Source organism: Gouania willdenowi, chromosome 10, assembly GCF_900634775.1.
Source record: "Gouania willdenowi chromosome 10, fGouWil2.1, whole genome shotgun sequence".
Taxonomy (NCBI): Eukaryota; Metazoa; Chordata; class Actinopteri; order Blenniiformes; family Gobiesocidae; genus Gouania; species Gouania willdenowi.
In genome coordinates this window covers 36,701,111-36,718,678 of record NC_041053.1, presented here as the reverse complement: position 1 = coordinate 36,718,678, position 17,568 = coordinate 36,701,111, and the positions used below count along the sequence as shown (strand labels likewise).

The 17,568-nt window shown below is 40.5% G+C and overlaps 2 protein-coding genes across 9 annotated transcripts in view; one reads left to right on the top strand and one right to left on the bottom strand.

The window, feature by feature from the left end:
- anxa5a (annexin A5a) overlaps positions 1-17,568 on the top strand; it is a 1,189,405-nt gene that overhangs the window by 856,944 nt on the left and 314,893 nt on the right. The window lies entirely within an intron of this gene.
- Positions 76-17,568, bottom strand: part of rapgef2b (Rap guanine nucleotide exchange factor 2b) — a 146,859-nt gene continuing 129,366 nt past the window's right edge. For 5 of the 8 annotated variants that reach the window (XM_028458936.1, XM_028458938.1, XM_028458941.1 and 2 more), the window contains 12 exons: positions 17,146-17,386; positions 15,542-15,925; positions 15,241-15,452; positions 13,712-13,835; positions 13,289-13,312; positions 9,038-9,261; positions 8,587-8,754; positions 8,154-8,303; positions 6,987-7,185; positions 6,395-6,918; positions 5,210-5,576; positions 76-3,236 (listed from right to left, as the gene is read on the bottom strand). In XM_028458936.1, coding sequence (XP_028314737.1) covers positions 5,224-5,576; positions 6,395-6,918; positions 6,987-7,185; positions 8,154-8,303; positions 8,587-8,754; positions 9,038-9,261; positions 13,289-13,312; positions 13,712-13,835; positions 15,241-15,452; positions 15,542-15,925; positions 17,146-17,386 — 2,603 coding nt within the window. In that variant the 3' untranslated portion in view covers positions 76-3,236; positions 5,210-5,223. The remainder of the gene's footprint in view (positions 3,237-5,209; positions 5,577-6,394; positions 6,919-6,986; positions 7,186-8,153; positions 8,304-8,586; positions 8,755-9,037; positions 9,262-13,288; positions 13,313-13,711; positions 13,836-15,240; positions 15,453-15,541; positions 15,926-17,145; positions 17,387-17,568) is intronic. The other 3 variants (XM_028458940.1, XM_028458937.1, XM_028458939.1) reach the window with 3 other exon arrangements.

Here is a 17,568-nt window from a genome sequence, read left to right as displayed (position 1 = left end):
AAGAAAGAGAAAAAACAACAACAAACAAGAAAGAAAAGAAAAAACACCAAAAAAGAAGAATTGCATTTAACCTCATTTTGTTTTGATTCATTATGCAATATTTATTGATTCCCAGCTTCTTATAAACTGGATGTTGAGGCATAGACATCGTACATTTGAACAAAAATATAACCAATATTTACAATTATTGTATTAAAAATACAAAAAACAACCGATACGTACTCCACCGACTGTCTTTTTAAAAGACATACAGGTCAAAGTAGTAGAAGAAAGAAGAATGAAAGGGAAAGAAGTCATCATCACCACCAGCTATAAATGTACATTTCTCACCGACGTCACATCAAACAGTAGCAGCTCTACCCACTACACGCACCTTTACGCTTGGACTCGTCTGTGCAAACGCGTTTTGTGTTTTACGAAATACGCACTTGACCCGCTACTATGCAACATTATCTTCAGAGTTGTATAAAAGTGAAGGAGGATGGGGGCGTCGCCGCTGTTTTACAAACAAACCCCTCAACAATCAAACGGCAAAAAAAAAAAAAGGGAAAAAAAAAGAATTACAACGAGAAACGATGAGTGCGTCGTCGCAGTGGGAAACACTGCCTCCTCAGTCTGTACTTTATACAAAGACTGATCAATGTGATCAGTGCGAGTCAGTGAAAAAAGACAAAAACACAAGAAAATACCGTTCACAGCCGGGGGGCGTTTGATCGATGCTTTTGAAATAAAAAAGGAACTTTAATTCTTCGACTTCTCCACCGGAGTCAAAGTGAACTGAACGTCTTCCGTCACGTCCAGCTTTCAGATTTCCACACTCAACACTGTGACAAAAACATCCTCCTCAAATCTGAATCACACACTTTATCTTGTACCGAGTCTTAAAACAGTCGAGGAAAGAATGTGAAATAAGGCATTTCTCTTCCGTATCACTTTTGTTCGTGAGCGCTCGCAGTGGAAAACGTGACGGCAGCTTCATCATAAGGCGCTTGGATTTTCTCCAGATGTGAAGTGGGTTCACGTTTGAAAGAGATCCTCCACTGTTCTTACAAATGTGGCCTAAAACCTTTCAAATATCCTTATTATAAGATCTATGCCTAACAAAACACATTATTTTGCAGTATTTATTAACTTTTGAGAATGGGACTATTTTACCATTTTAGAGCCTGTGTTCCGCCATCTTGAAATCACGTGATTGAAGACACCACCATTTGCCTGTAAACATCCCATTGTTTTCCTTTGGATTGAAGCATTAAGCCTGCTTTTTAAGTCATTTGGCAGCTTTTTTTGGTCAATTTTTGGTTGCTCTAAATAATCTGGAAAAGATTCAGATTAAAATGTAACCATCTTTTGATTAGCGAAACGATAAAAACAATTGTGACCCAAAAAAATAATCTATAACTGCAGGGGGTGACAGTTTCAACTCTGTGGATTGATAGTAGACTATGAAGAACATCTCTCTTTAGCGACATTTACTATCCCTTTAACAGTGTGTTGACACGTTCTGGTGGCTGAAGTTAGCAAGTAAATCTGTTACTGTTGAAGGACTCCCGCCCAGAAGGACTTCTATCCTCAGGGTTTGTACGTCTTCAACAATCCGTGATTTACTCGCCAACTTCAGCCACCAGAGCGTCGGCTGCACGCTGTTTAAGGGAGAGCAAATGTCTCTAAAGAGAGCTCTTCTTCTCTGCTTCATTGTCTACTACCAAACAGTAGAGTTGGAACTGTCGCTACCTGCAGTCATTGATTATTCTTCGGGTCACAACTGTTTTTATCCTCTTTCGTTAAACAAGACGTTTACATCTTTAACGTTTCCTGATTATTTAGAGCAACTAAAAGCAGCACAAACTATAATTTTGGCTGAAAAGCTGCAAAATGATCTAAAAATGAAAAATGACTTCACTCCAATAGGAAACAATGGGATGTTTACAGGTAAATAGGGCCATGTGTCATTAATCATGTGATTTCAACAGTGAAGAAGTCCCATTTTTTAAAAGTTTTGTAAAATGAATATGGTGCATAATAATGCGTTTAGTTAGGCATAGATCTAATAATAAGGACATTTCAAAGATTTTAGGCCACATTTGTAAAAACTGTGGAGGATCCCTTTAAGATTTTGTACAAGAAGAACAACGGTAGGGCCAGGAAAGCTATTGGCTGATGTTTCCTACCTTCCTAAGAAAAATAAAAGCATGAGCACAGGCCACTGTTTGCTCACTTTACTTCAGCTTTTTGTGCCTATTTGTGCCTGCAGGGATCAGTACGTCCAAGTATTTTGTGGTTTCTCAGTGGGTGATAATAAGATCACCGATGTGCTTTTTGACACGAGAACGATGCACTCTGCAGGAACGGAGAGCAACCCCCCTCCCCTCCCCCCCTCAGACGGGGTCACGTGAGGGAGACTCTGCTTTCCAAGGATTGTGCTGAAAGTGAAAGTGATGCTTTTGAAGAAATTAACCCTTTCGTTGGATGCACTGTTGAGATATATCTTTTGTAAAGTATTGACAGTATGCAGTAACACGTTCCATTTCAGCCTTCAAGTGATTGGGTTTTTTCACAGATGAGAGCGAGATAATAATAATAATAATAACACTGGTTTTTCGGGGTTCAAACACACAACAAACAAGCGGGTGCTTTTTCAGTCCAGGGTCCACTTGGTTCCTCGCTTCCTCCCCAGAGTGCAATCAGTCAAACAAAAACACCAGCGGAAGAAAAAAACAAATCGAGTGGGGAATTAAAAAATGAGTTAACCGTCGTTTCTTTGCGAAAAAGTCTTGGTTTTGTTTTTTGTTGTTTTTTCATTTGTTCGGTTTCCTTTAAAAAGTAGAAAAAGAAAGTGCAGATGAAGTTGAAAACGTCATGATGCTGCTAGTTCGTCACTGGATGGAGGGGCGGGCGCTCCCGTGAGGCCCCGCCCCCTCGCCGTGTGGTCAGTCATGGTTTGGTTTCTGAAGTCTGTTCTCTTTTCAAAGTGCCATGCGTTTCCTCTTTTTTTCACCTCCTGTCTCACTCTTCTTCACAGTATTTTCTGTTCCAACCCCCATGATGCTTTAAGGCGGAGGGGGGCAACGAGCCGACCAATCGAGTGGGGGAGGCAGGCACGTACGTTAACTGATGATGAGTTTATTGGTCCGTCTATCCATGACCCCGCCCACCCTGAGTCAAGGGGAGGAGCTTCTTCATGATAAGAAACGTGGTCCACGGTTGGACTCAGACGGCCGACACTTGTTCATCCTCTGGAGAGAGAGAGAGAGAGAGAGATACAGAGAGAGAGAGAAAGAGAGAGAGAGATACAGAGAGAGAGAGAGAGAGAGTTAGCATCACTGAAGCTTTACAGCTAACAGGCAGCAGCAGCCAATGGGAAACCTGCTTTATTTCATTTTTATTACAGCCTTAATAATTTAAAATGTTTGAGAAATAATTAAACTGAATATTTGTTTTTTATTTCTTTATTATTATAAAAATGTGTATAATTTTTATATATTTTTTGTTTTTCAATTAATATTTTGTTCAACATTTTCACTGTCTTGATATTAATTTTGTGTACTTTGTATATATATTTTTTCTTTCTCATATATCAAAGTTTAATTGTGCATATTTTCTCCTGATTTTAAAAGTGTTTATTTGTTATTTTAAGTTGTTTGTGTTTATTGAAAGAGGAGGAACTCTTATACAAGCCATTTGTTCCCTCCTTGCACCTTTAATGTTGTTTTTTTATTTAAATGTTAATAAATAAACTCTCATACATTTAGAATTAGTTTTATACGTACATTTTAAGAGGTTTAAATGTATTTAAACAATGTAGGACTTTTTTTAAGGGTACAAATACCAGCATAATGATTTCATATGGTGGGCACTATATTGTGTTTTTAAGGGTACATGATATGGATTTTTAAATAGAGTTGAGGCGCACACTAAATGTAAAAAAAAAAATAAGCTCTTTAGACAATTATCTGTGATTACAGGGTTAAAAAATTTAATGCTGTTTGCTGGAAATAAAAACTTTATGGAACGCTGGATTTGAATGCGTCGTTAACTCACTTTTCATAATTTTAGCATTTTTACAACAGCAGAGCTACTGTTAAGTACATAATCATACATATCGATATGATTGATGGAGAGTTCATTCTTTACCAATTAATAATTCTAACAAAGTGATTTTAAATGTGATCATAAATCGTAAAGGAAATCAAAGGGTTTCCACATGTCATCACTTTAAAGTGATTTACAGTGCAGGTGATTGGAGGAGAGGGGGGCTGTGGGGCATCCAACCAGCCAATCAGGTGAGAGGACTTATTGTGGAGACATAGGCTGCGTCCCAATACCCACACTCGTGCCCGTCGGTTGCAAGCTCCGGCTGAAGGGTGCGGGTGCATACTACGTAAGGTGTCATAATCGTACAGAGTTTGCTTAAGCTCCGCCCACTATGCGCCCTTCATGCACACTTGTGCGAAGCGTGCATGCCGGCAGACTTCGATGGAGGGCATTACCCATAAGTTCTTATTCCGTGGGACGTTCGATGACGGACAAACTCTCACAATAAACACCATTAGCAGCAAAAATGGTAAAAAAAAATATATTTTCAAGAGTAAGGTATTAATTATTTCATTTCTGTAATATGTATTGTATTAAAATACATTTTGTGTTACAAGGGCTTTGGTACATGTAGTGATGTTGTGTACATTTCCGCTAAATGAAAAATAAAACATATATGAAATGGCTGATTCAATTTCTAATCTTTCACAGGAACACAAAAAATGACATTTAATTTTATTCAGTTGAGGGTAAAAAATGATCAACTTTTCACACGTCAACAATATGCTTCCACACAAGGATATGAGTAAGTTATTTTCATGCATTTTTTGGTTCTGTTTTAACACAGAAAGCTAAAAAAAAAAATATTTTGCCGTCACTATTGATGACGTCCTTACTCAGGTTGATGACGTAACCATAAACTCTCCCAATTCTATCCTTTCAGACCTTGTTTCCTCACACACTTCACTTCTGAAGTGCACTTAAACCCTTTGTGGACGTTCGTCGGGCACAGCGTGGGTAATGGGACGCAGCCAAAGTGAAGCTGCAGGCAAACACCTCCCAGAATGCATTGGTGACGCCTGCTAATGTTGGTGGAAGGTGTGTGAGAGTGTGTGTGTGGCCATTTACATGCAGGGTTACTGTGGAGGAGGAGGACCTGATGAAGAGTTTTTACCTCTGCACACACACTCATGGTCTGGGAGTCTCTGGTGCCTTCCTCAGAGCGCCTAGTTTGGGACACAAGGACTCACCCTCCTCTTCCTCCTCTGGTTCTTGTTCGTCTGTCGATGAGCGGCTGTGATGGAGGCCCCCGGCCCGCTGTTTGGCCCCCTGCTGGGCCTGGTGGGAGTCGGGCGACTGCGTGACCATGCGTGAGCGTTGCAGAGCTGTGGTGTAGTCTGGCGGGCGGCGGCCTGAGTTGGTCGTCGTGGACGCGGGGGGAGATGGGGTCGGGTGCTGACCTTCAGCAAGGTCAGAGATGGTGAGGGCGGTGTAGCCGGGGGGAGTCGGGGGGGGCTCCCTGTACCGGCCCTCTTTCCGAGCTGAGGAAAAGGAAAGACTGCCATCAATATATCGCGATATCTCACCGAGTGATAATCGTATCAATCCAATAAATGTCCAAATCGATTTTTAACAAAAAATATGATTAAATGTAAATTGTTATAAGAATTTAAGAACTTAACAGAAAAAAGTAACTTTTTTGAAAAATGTAATTGACGGTTTGATAAATATGCCACTTGTTTTGATATTAATTTTTGAATTACAGTTAGTTACCATTTACTTGAAAAAAAATTGTATTTCATACCATTTTGGTGAAATTTTGGGATCTAGATTTTTGTATTATGGCGATATTAAAAATTACAATATTGACTATATCAATATATGTATTTTTTTATAGCTTATTTTGTATCAAAATACTTGTTTTTGGAGTCGCTGCTTTCACAACTTCTTAGTAATCCATCTACCTGTGCTTTTTAATGCTGTTCTGAGTGCATTCTAACCCAGACCTTCCCCTAAACAAGCCACACCACATGACTCACTCACACGTGCTGACCCTTAATGGTGAAAAAGCCAAAAAGGCACATATTGTGCAGCTGTTTGTTAATAAATGTGCCAGTGTGGCTTTTTACATTAGCAAATTTAACCCAGAATTGTCTTTCTGCTCAGAGTTTGAGTTAAAAATATCTATTTATTTATATCATTAATCACCATTTTGGGAAAAATGTAGAGATATAAGTTTTGGTCCATATCACCCAGCCCCAATCGTATTGTGACATGCAATGTCAGATTCATGGCAATGTACACCTCTAATAGAAACATGGAACGATGGAGGAGCAACAGACAGGATGGAGCCACTCACAGATGAAGCCTTTACCCCCAGCAGTGATGGGTGATGGAGAGGGTCTCCCCATCAGCTTGGCCTCCTCAGACCCAGTGGAGGTGATGCTACTGGTTTCTGGGTCAGCGTTGACGTCCTTTCCTCCTCGTCTCTTGATGGTCCCCGTGTCCCCCTCTGAGTCCTCCCCCCAGTACGCAGCTGAGGATGAGGAGGAGCTGGCAGAGGCCCAGCTCCCTCGGGCCTGTGCAGCCCACAGCGCTGCGGGACCCCCCAGTAAGGCCTCGGGTCCACCTGAGGGAAGCCCTCCAATGCCGACTCCGCCCCCACCGAAAGCCAAAGTCTCCCAGCTGCGTCCCTGCTGCATGGTCTGGATGTTGTCATGGGAACCAGAGGAGCAGGAAGTCCAGGAGCCGCGGCCGCTGTCTGCAGCGTCGAGGGAGACGCGGTCGCCCTGGTCCTGGGTCAGCTCCTCTGAGCTCGGGGAGGACAGGACTGTGGGGCAGCCGGCGTAGATGCCCCGGCAGTCCTGCATGGATGAGTAAGACCTGAACAACAAAATAAAAGTATTTCAACACTTAAACTAAACCTACACATTTCCTATGTGTGTTCCTACCCCAGACTGTACTGGTCAGGGTCGGCGTTAGCTCGTCGTTCAAGTCGTGGTCCTCCGAGGTGAGCGTCCCCCACCCCCGAGTGACGAAGCCTCCGCTCGTCTTGGGCCATGTCGAAGGAAGAGTTACTGACCAGACTGGAGCGAGACGATATCTCACTGTGACCAGAGTCCGAGTAGGCGTCGCCCATCCGGTTGTAACCTGAAGGAGTGAGAAACATCAAAGCCTGGGTCATTTTATTTGTACCTGAGAGTTGATTTATTTTAGAGGCAGAAATCTCTTTCATGTACTTTGGACTCAATGAATGATCAAATAATGAAACCAGTGGCTGTAAGAATATGAAAAAATGCTAAAAAAGACAAAAAAAGAGAAAAAACCATGTAATCCCAGGGTGTCAAAACTCATTTTAGTTCAGGGGCCAAAAAAAGACCAGTTTGATCCTAAGTGAGCCACAGATTTTAGGCAGAAAAAAAGAGCAATTAAAAAACTAATGTGCTTTAGTTTTCACTTCCAGGTATAAATTACATATGAAGTATGTGAGACCGACAATATCCAAGCATTAAGTGACCTTAACCATACATTTTATTGATATTTTGAACATTCGTTATATAATTTAGTAGATTATCTTGAAGAAGTTTTTTTTTCATCAATTTGAGATTTCAAAATGACTGCCATCATGTCATATAAGCATGGGACATTTGTACATGTGTATTTGGAGGGACTGAGAAATTTGCAGCTGAATACTGATTTTGTAATTTACACAATGATTCATATTTTGTCATTTTTACTTTCTCCTGTGGGCCAGATTGGATGCTCTAAAAGGGCTGGATTTGGCCCCCGGGCCTCCAGTTTGACACGTGTGATATAATCAATCAAAACAATCAAAAGTGCAAATACAGGTTAAAACAATAAATATAGTAAATCAAAACACAATAAAACCTATACATTAGATGTAATCAATATGACACTTTATTTAAATTAGATATGAATTTAATTAAATACAATTCATTATTTTTAATCGTGATAAAAAATTTCATGCTATTTAAAATACACTGTACAGGAAAACATTGCAGTGTGTGTGTGTAGCCACTAGATGGCATTTGTCACATCTCTCTATGGAGAATGGTGGGAGCTGTGTCAGAGGGAGGGAGGATTATTTGCTCACTCACCCTTCTTAGGCGAGCTCTGGGGGGACGTGGGGGGCGAGGAGAGCTGGGAGGAGGCGTTGGACACCGCGTCCTCTGGCTGCCTCCTGTGCCTTTCGTTCCCCTCCTCAGAAAGAGAAAGGATCTTCTTCAGAGACTGAGGGGAACTGGTGCCTGTGGACAAAACGCAACAAGATGAGCGGAATCAACATGAGAAACGCCGGCAGTGCCGCAGGGCGACGGGATGCTAAGCTGCATTGTCTGGGTTTTCTTATTTTTTCATATGCGTGTTGCCTGTCAACCTCTAGGTGGCAGCATTGTCACAAAGACACTGGGAAAAAGAAACACTGATGCAGCAATTATAGACATTAGAAACAGCTTTTAGATTTTAAACCAACTGTTTGGGAAAAAAAACAAAAGTTAAAAAGATATAAAACTATCTTTAACTTTCTCCTACCAAAAGGCGGAAGATCCTTGACTGGCACTTTTTTCCGGGATGGGTAAAGGGCCACGGCAGGGACCTGGAGCGCCTGACTTCCTTTAGCCAACTGACCCCTTTGTTGACTGGCAGCTCTGGAGACGACTGGGGACGTGTCCGGACGTTTCCCACCAGCGTTCTTGGGTACTGAGTTGATTTAAATACACATAAAAACTGAGTCAACTCTCCGTCATGAATGATATTTGAGGTTTTTTTGGAGAAATAGTTTTTTTTTTTCCATTGACTTTCGGAGTTAAATAACAGTGGTTATTTAAATTGTAATTGGAAAAATTGTTGGTAACCATAATCATAAATGAGTTGTAATTGAACATGGATGATTGAAGACAGAGATGTACAATTGAAAAATATAATTGATCCCAAAAACTCCCAAGCAAGTTTTTTAATGTATTTTGTTGTGATTCCCACTCACATGTGCTGATGGAGGGTTCGCACTGCAGCGACAGCGTCTGCAGACTCTCCTCATTGGTTTCCAAGTTGAGGTTGGACAGGTACTGTTTGACCTTCCGCGCCATCTGGGCGTCTTCGTAGAGCTTTTTGGCGTTGAGGAAGGAGCTGCGTCGCACGCGCTTCTTGTGACCTCCAGACTGGTTGACGTCCAGCACGGCCGCGTTGGCGCTGCTCTGACTCAGAGAACTGGTCGTGCACGATGCGCATGCACGTGAAGAAACAGACAGAAGAAGGAGGCAGAGGAGGATTTGTTAATTCTTCTCTTTGCAGGACAAATGAGTCAATAATACAGTGTTTCAACTCAGGCATGCATAGAAATATCTCAACTCCAAACATTCCAGGCATTCCTGTGAACTCAGGAGAAGTGAGGGATGACAAAGCGGTCAGGAGTGGGGGGGGGGGGGGGGGGGGGGTGTTTTACATTGCTGTGGCATGAGTCAGAGATGCTTGTAGTAAAAGTTGTAAAAGCTTCTTTTTTTTTATTTTCCTTGCACAGTCAATGAGGAAAGCCATCTGTTGTTCCCAGTAGTGAGTAATAAAAAGTCACTTTATCTCAGTAGATCTCAACTGGTCTGAGCCCATCAACTTCCCTCAGTCAGTCCTGGGAAGTAATAATCCTTTCATTTATTGATTGTGAAGTTACATTTTAATTGTATGGCAACATTATATTAAAGAACTTTAATGATGAGGCAAAATAAATCAAGCTACCCTCTCGTCTACCGGGGTAAACTCCAACGTACAGGCACTAAGTCGGGGGGCAAGAAGTATAGCCACCCGGCCTGGCGCCTCTCACCATTGGCGACTCCAGAGTAGAAGAGAGTCCAACCCCTGTCGAGAAGGCTGGTTCCAGAGCCCTTGTTATGTGTCGAGGTGAGACCGACTATATCTAGTCCGAACTTCTCCACCTCGCACACAAGCTCAGGCTCCTTCCCCGCCAGAGAGGTGACATTCCACGTCCCTAACGCTAGCTTCTGTAGCCGGGGATCAGATCGCCAAGGCCCCCGCCCTGGACGACTGCCCGATCCACATTGCACCGGCCTCATATGATCCCTCCTGCGGGTGGTGGGCCTACGGGAGGGTGCTTTCAACATTGTGCTTTCAAAAAAACAAAAAGTCTCAAATGACTGTCGTCTCGTGTATAAGTTTAAGGGTGTACTCACACTGGCAACCAGGGCCGTTCCTAACCAGCTCTGTGCATGTGTGAAACCATGGGGGGCCATTGTCTGGCCTGCGTAGGTGTGAACTACACCACAGGGGGGTAACGGCCCGATGGTCCTGCTAGAAGAGGTGGTCCAAACAGCGTGCCAGACTGGCAAGGTTGGCCGCGCACGCACAACTCGACTCGCGCGCAAAATGTGATGACTTTGGTACCGCGCGACGCTTTACGGCACATAAACATCCGCATTCCGCAATGATAGCGGTGTCAGAAGTGCTCGTTAGCCGATGAAAAGTTCAGAGTTGGTGTTACCTGATATATATGAACAACACAACAGAGAACTCATGGAGGAAGAGGACAACATGACCGTCAGGACTTCTCTTTGTTCAGCCGACAGCGGGACAGTAACGGAGTGTAGCAGCTCATCATCAGGTCCGGGTATTTCCGAGGGTATAAATATACATATAAACACAGATTACTGGTATATTAACCCATATAAACCAGAAAATATGGAAATGGGACATTTTACTGCTGCAAATGTGTAACATATTACTGGTATTTTGTGGACAGGACACATGTGGTTGGCTATTATATAACCCAGAAAAAAATGGAAATTGGACATTGTACTGATGCTAATGTATAAATAATATAAATATATATATATGGTGTTTCAGTTTTCTGGGACACATACTCACAAACTCTGTAGAATGAAAACAAACTAAGTGTCTTAGGGAGCAAAGTGTTGTGTATTAATTTATTCATCTAAATGTAACCAAAAACAGAGCATCACAAATACAAGCCCAAATAAATGAAATGTCTGAAAGAAAGGGTAATAATTTTCCAAACAAAAAACAATAAGCCAGAAATGAAGTGCAACCTTTTGCAAAATGTAACATGAACCTTAAAAACAAAACATTTAAACATTGGAAGTACAAGGATGGGAATATTATGACAGCAGAACCTGGAACAAGACTGCAAATTGTTGCAACTATTTATTTATTTTTAATCTTATTTTAGTTCTCTTCTTAGGTCGGGTCGTGTTAGTGCACATGTGGTAATGCCAATTTTCAGTATGTGGAGTCCCTGTTCGTCCTGCAACTATAATGAATTGCTCAGAAATCTACATGTGTCCTGTTCTCAAAATACCAGTAATATGTTACACATTTGCAGCCGTAAAAAATGTCCCATTTCTATATTTTTTGGTTTATATGGGTTAATATACCAGTAATGTGTTTATATGCATGTTTATGCCCTCAAAATTACAATGGAATTTTGGGTTTTACTCGGACCCCTCATCATCACGTCTCTGCAGAAGAAGACCCTCCGCTGCACCTCAGCACTTTAACAACTCACTAATTTCATAATTTAAATAAACTATTTCCTCCTTTGTTTTTCTGTTTGCATGTCATTTGCTTTGTATTTAATAAAATGGTTTCTCCAACAGTTGGTTAAATCTACACATTTATACTGTATATAATGCACATGCAGGATGATGTGTAACAATAATCAGTAAAATTAGCTGTAAACACATTTTGTAGAACTAAATATAAGGTTATGCTGTGAACAGAAAGAAAGGAAGACAAGCCAGATAATTCTAAACTTTAGAATATAATACAATCATAACTTTTAATCATAAATATGACTATACTCAAAACAACAAACTTTAATATCTTTGTCACACAATATCTAAGCTTCCAGTGAATAATTTACAAAAAAAAAAAAAAAGTTCACTGATGGTGACATTGAGATCTCAATGTCATGGTGGTTTTTATCGTCAGAGAGAGTCTTTCATTTTTAATAAATCCACCGTTATTTGGTCTGTTTTAATCTCTTTCTTTCTCACTCACTTGGTTCTTTCTGTTCCTTGGGTCGATTTCGTCAAAACAAAGCGGCATCTTAAATGCTTCCGTTACGTGTCAGTAAAATTACCGCAATGTACCGGCACTGGCTGTAAAGAGCAACTTATCTTTCATAAACTGGTGGAATTTTTCCGATAGAGCAAATATGAGCAGAGTTACGGTCATTTAAATTAACGTGATGCGTTCAGGGGCCCTGGGAAACCCAGTCCATGAAAAGAGCACATGTCTGGGTAAATCTTGGTTTATAGTTACCCTACGCAACATAAAATATGAAATTAACAGAATGTACTGTCAACAACAAACCCAGAGTCGCTTAATGGTGACGTAACGCCATACGTGTGTCATAAATGAACGTGATGATGTGTTTCGCTGTGGGAACCGAGTTGAGCTGGTGATCACGTCCGTTCTACCGTGTCAGAAAAGGGACAGGGAGGGGGGGATTCCTGCTGTGAGCTTGGAACGGCCCCAGTTGCCAGTGTGAGTACACCCTAAAAATATATATATTTTCTTTTTTTTTTAATTATCAATTTAGGAAACTCAGCCCTAGCAAAAGCCATTGCCCTATAATACGTGATTAATCCTGAGATGATTGATTTATTTATTTTTTTTAAATTTGGCATTATAAAAAATTAAGTTGTATTTAGTTGAGAAAGATTACAACAATTTTATTTTATTGCATTCCATATCACACATTTTCATCCAAGATGGAAGGTAAACATTTTATTTTCTGAATTTACAATAATGAATGAGTTCATTATTATTATTATTGAATTATTGTATTAATTCAATAAATTAATTGTACAATAATTGTTAAAGATGTCCTTCAGCCACAGAAATGTAAAACAAATTAAAAAATAATAATAGTTATTATTTTTTTTAGAAGCTATGGTTAACTGTCAAACTACAAAAAGTGGAGAACTAAAATTCAAGCTGCATGCAGTCCAGTGTCAGAAAAGGTCACATTTGCAAACATGAGGCCGTGTGGCATTAATATGAATATGCAACATGTTGGTTTTGCAGTGATGTCAGCCCACATTAGCAAAGGTGACCTTTGTTTCTGTGATGTTAGTAGGAAGCAGTGTTTGTTAGTTCATCAAAACGGTTCATTCATAGAGACAAGCCTCTGTGTGTGTGTGTGGGGGGGGCGGGGGGAGGGGGGTGTAGTGGGCAAAGGGAATTTTCAGGCCACCAAACTTACCCTAAACTTCTCCATTTCTTCTTCCTAGATGATGCGATGGACAGAAGCATTGGAGGGAAAAGGGTGGGAGGGGGGGGCGCAGAGAGAAGAGACAGGACTTAAGGACAGGAAAGATCACCAAGATCACCAAAGAGAAGCAATTTCATCACAGACCCACGTGACAGTCAGGAGCAGAAAAGGAAATCAAATGGAGACAAAACCCAGACAAAGACCCACTTTCACAAAAGCCCTAAACTAATGCACATCTGCTGCTGCCAGCTGTGTGGACGGGAGGGGCAACGGTTGCCAAAGAGAGCAACTGCTAGCGAGGGAAAAGCGTGACGAGGTGATATCGACTGAATCTACGTGAAACAACTGCTCCTGCACAGCTGGTTAGTCAGTGTAGGGCCGGCTCAGTCCACCATAAACTGGTTTATTACTCACCTGGTTCTAAACATGAGGGCCGGGTCCATGTTGACGGACGCCATGCGCCCAACGTGACGGATCTCTTTGGCGATCATCCTCAATTTTTCAAAGTTGACTAGGCCATCCACTTTAGAGTCATTACCTGTGAAATAACGAAAACAAAAAATTAAAAAGGTCCAGATCTGATATTGATATCGGTCTGATAGCAGAAAAATGAGCATCGGATTATATCAAATTGCTCTGATATAAACAATTAATTCCACACTTAATTAATTTAAACATTTGTTTACACTATGTTTACTTTTTGATGGCAAGAGTAAAGGCTCAAATATTAGACATCAGAAAGTTAAGATCAATCTAGGAATTCCGTGTCCAATAATAAGCTACAAATTGAAAATTAGATGTAAAATATTTGTTACTGAGAATTTGATTCAGCGATATATTGTGATATTTCACCGCGCGATTATCATATCGATTAAAAATGTCCAAATCAGTATTTTTAATCATGTTTTTAACAAAAAACACAAACAAAAAACATTTAATTGCGCAAACATATGCATAGCACGTAAACGCACACTCCTCAATGCATTATAGCTTGGAAGTTAAACATACTGGGCACTTTGATAGATGTAAACAGTTTATTTCAAAAATTAAAGAACAACAGAATCTGTTGTAGAAACAGTTTGATAAACATACCACTTGTTTTTTGATATTGGTACTTGAATTACAGTTAGTTACCAGGTACCTGTTCTTGCAAGTTTAAAAATAATGAGATAAATTGTATTCCATAGCATTTTGTATTTGTAAATGTAAAATTTGTAGTATTATTACTATCGCGATATATAGCAATGTTTATGGTATTGTTTAGTATCCGGCTATATTGTATTATGACATGCAAATTGTGAATCGTTTCATCAAATTGATGGCAATGCCCACCCCTACTAACTACCTACTCATTACTCAATATGCCTCTATTCACAATTCTCTCAATTCAACCAACTAAACACAGATTGCAGAGGCCACAGGCCACAGTTTGTATAAAAGGGGCGGGGCTAACAGTACTTGTTTGTGACGCAAGATGGTCCCAAAACATCACAGAATCTTGTCCTCAGCCAATAGCAAAATCAAATTGTAATTGCAAGTAGGGGTGTCCCGGTCCGATATTAGCCCGAAAACGAGTATCGGATTCAAATTTCCAAATTCATTGGTTATATTCCACATTACAAAATAGGTTATTTTTTTTTTATAATAAATGAATGGAATTAAAAAACAAATGTATGTAAGATACATGCTGATATCGCATCAATTCGATACACAGAGCTGCAATGTCGGTATCAAATCGGAAATGAAATAGTTGTATAGGGACATCCCTAATAGCCAGGTTTCAACCCATACAGGGCAGTCACTCTGACATTTTACAACAAAATACAACAAATTGAAATACTTTGACTAAAACACTACTTAATAGCAAATAAATTGATTTCAGCAGAAAAAGAAAGTGGTTTATGGGTTTAGTTACTGTTTAACTAGAGAGAAATGTGACTGACCTTCATGGAGGAAGGTGAGGTCCTTCTTAATGACGGGAAACAGAGGGATGATGGGCGGCTGCAGGTTCTGATTATTCAGGACATTCCTGTACTTGGCCATGTTTCTGGAAGGATCAAAGAGATCCTGCAGGTCTCCAAACAGCTTCTCGTATTTACTGGGCAGCTTTTCCCACGTTCCCCTCAGTCTGGAGACGGGAGCCAGATTTAGCCCGCTGTATGAAGGAGCACAGGGAACATGACGCACACATGGGATGTAGCTTTAGTACACACACGCACACACGCGTACAATCGACTCTCTCACCTGATGATGGCGAACATAGAGTTGAAGTTCTTGCACTCTCGACAGTGCAGCGCGATCTTAATGAAGTGCTTGACGTTCTTCATGCGCTTCAGCTGGTTGGGTTCTCGCGTCACCTCTGTAGCCACCCAGAAGGTCTCGTGGTTGATGGCCTCCTCGAAGCGCTTCAGGCTGGCCGAGCCGGTCTTGGAGCGCAGCTTGAACAGGTCGTCGATGTACTCCGTGGGCTCGATGGCACAGAACAGCTCGAAGGCTCTCATGGAGAGCTGAGTGGCCACCTCCACCGTGCTCAGCTGGAGCAACGAGATCTGACCTTCTCTGAGGAGGTCCTGGGCGTCCTCGTCAGAACACAAGGTCTCCGTCTCCATGTTGCTCTTCAGGTAGTATCTGATCAGAAATAGAACAAAGCAGATGTTTTCAGCAGAGGTGAAAGAAGTACTCACGTTACTGTAATTGAGTTGCTTTTATGGGTACTTATACTTTTTGATTTCTAAATCAGTAATTTTACTTGTACTTAAGTACATTTTAAAAGAAGTAATCACAGTTTTGATGGCACTACAGGGGGAACTTTAGAGAAAGAGAGACAGTGGAAAACACAATTTTAAACATCTGTATTTCTACTTTCACTTTTTGGAATTTAAATCTAGTTCAACTAAAATGCAGTAAAACAAATAAATATCTGAGCTCAAACTCATTCACAAACTAATTCTAAAAAAACATCTTCAGAATCAAAATGAGGTCACGATCCACAAAAGTTTGGAACCACTTCACTAAATACTGTTTCTTTCCATTATTTACAAAATGTGATTCTTTAAAATGTGTGTTATCACTCGTTCATTCCATCATTATGATCTATAGTTGTTTTTAAATAGTTTTCTAAGCAAAATGAGCCACAGATTTCAGGCGGGAAAACAAAAAATATGCAGGCAATAAGAGACAAATATCAGTCCCTGCAGGATTTTCTCTTTCTTGATTTTGTGACCAATTTTCATTTAACTTGGGCTTAATTATGAAACATGAAATAATTTGAGGAAATGTGAGTTCTTTGAACAATATGTGGAGTTTCACTGAATTAGCGTATTTAGCATGGCTGAGAGATCTACTTTGACACATGTGGTCTAGGGTTTGTACTCAATATGTTGTTACCCACATGGCACATTTAACATGGCACTGTTTTAGAGTGAATCAATAAAACAATCAGTGGATGTTTTGATGCTTTCCTTATGAAAGAACTGTAAGGATGCATCAAAGCAATCAGTACATGCCTCTGAGGAAGACTGACAGATGGCAGTCGAAACATGTCAGGAGAACAAAGTACATTTCCTGAAAAAAGTTTGTCTGAATGAATGAAACCTTAACATATATGTGCTAATTTAAAATTAGAATTAGTAAATCTACAATTAAGTAGCATTTTATTTTAATTATTATTATTTTAAAAAAAGTGCGTCTAAATCATTTCTGCTTGACAAATTAAGTTCGTTGGAGTAATAATAAAACACCAGCAGACCATAAATTTAAAAATAAAATATAATATTCATGAATGTGCCATTTTTTATGCTCAGAGCTACAGTGATTAATTGACTTTGCTCTGATTCCTGTTCTATTACCTTCCGCTGAGCTGAATCCGATCTGCCAGTTTGGAAAGCTGATCCGGTAACCTCCTCTGTTTGATGACGCCCTCGGGTGTGACGGACACCTCACACAGCGAATAGGCCTCAGGCGCTGCCGTCAGGGCAAACTCCCTGATAGCCTGGGCCACCACCTCTTTGGCTGTGGTGTCCTTCCCAATCATGATGTACCGGGACTGCTGGTCTGCTTTGAACACTCGTAATACTTGGTCTGACATATCTGAGGAAAAAATGAAAAAAAAATAAAAATAATCAAGGAAAACTCATTCTTTAAAAGATAAATGTCAGGTTTAAATGTCAAAATACACATTTGCTCTTTATTTATTAAACCCAGCTGAAATAAATCCAACCATTCAATAAATTAATCAGATTATCAATGAAAGTCAGTGTGGCATACTTTTG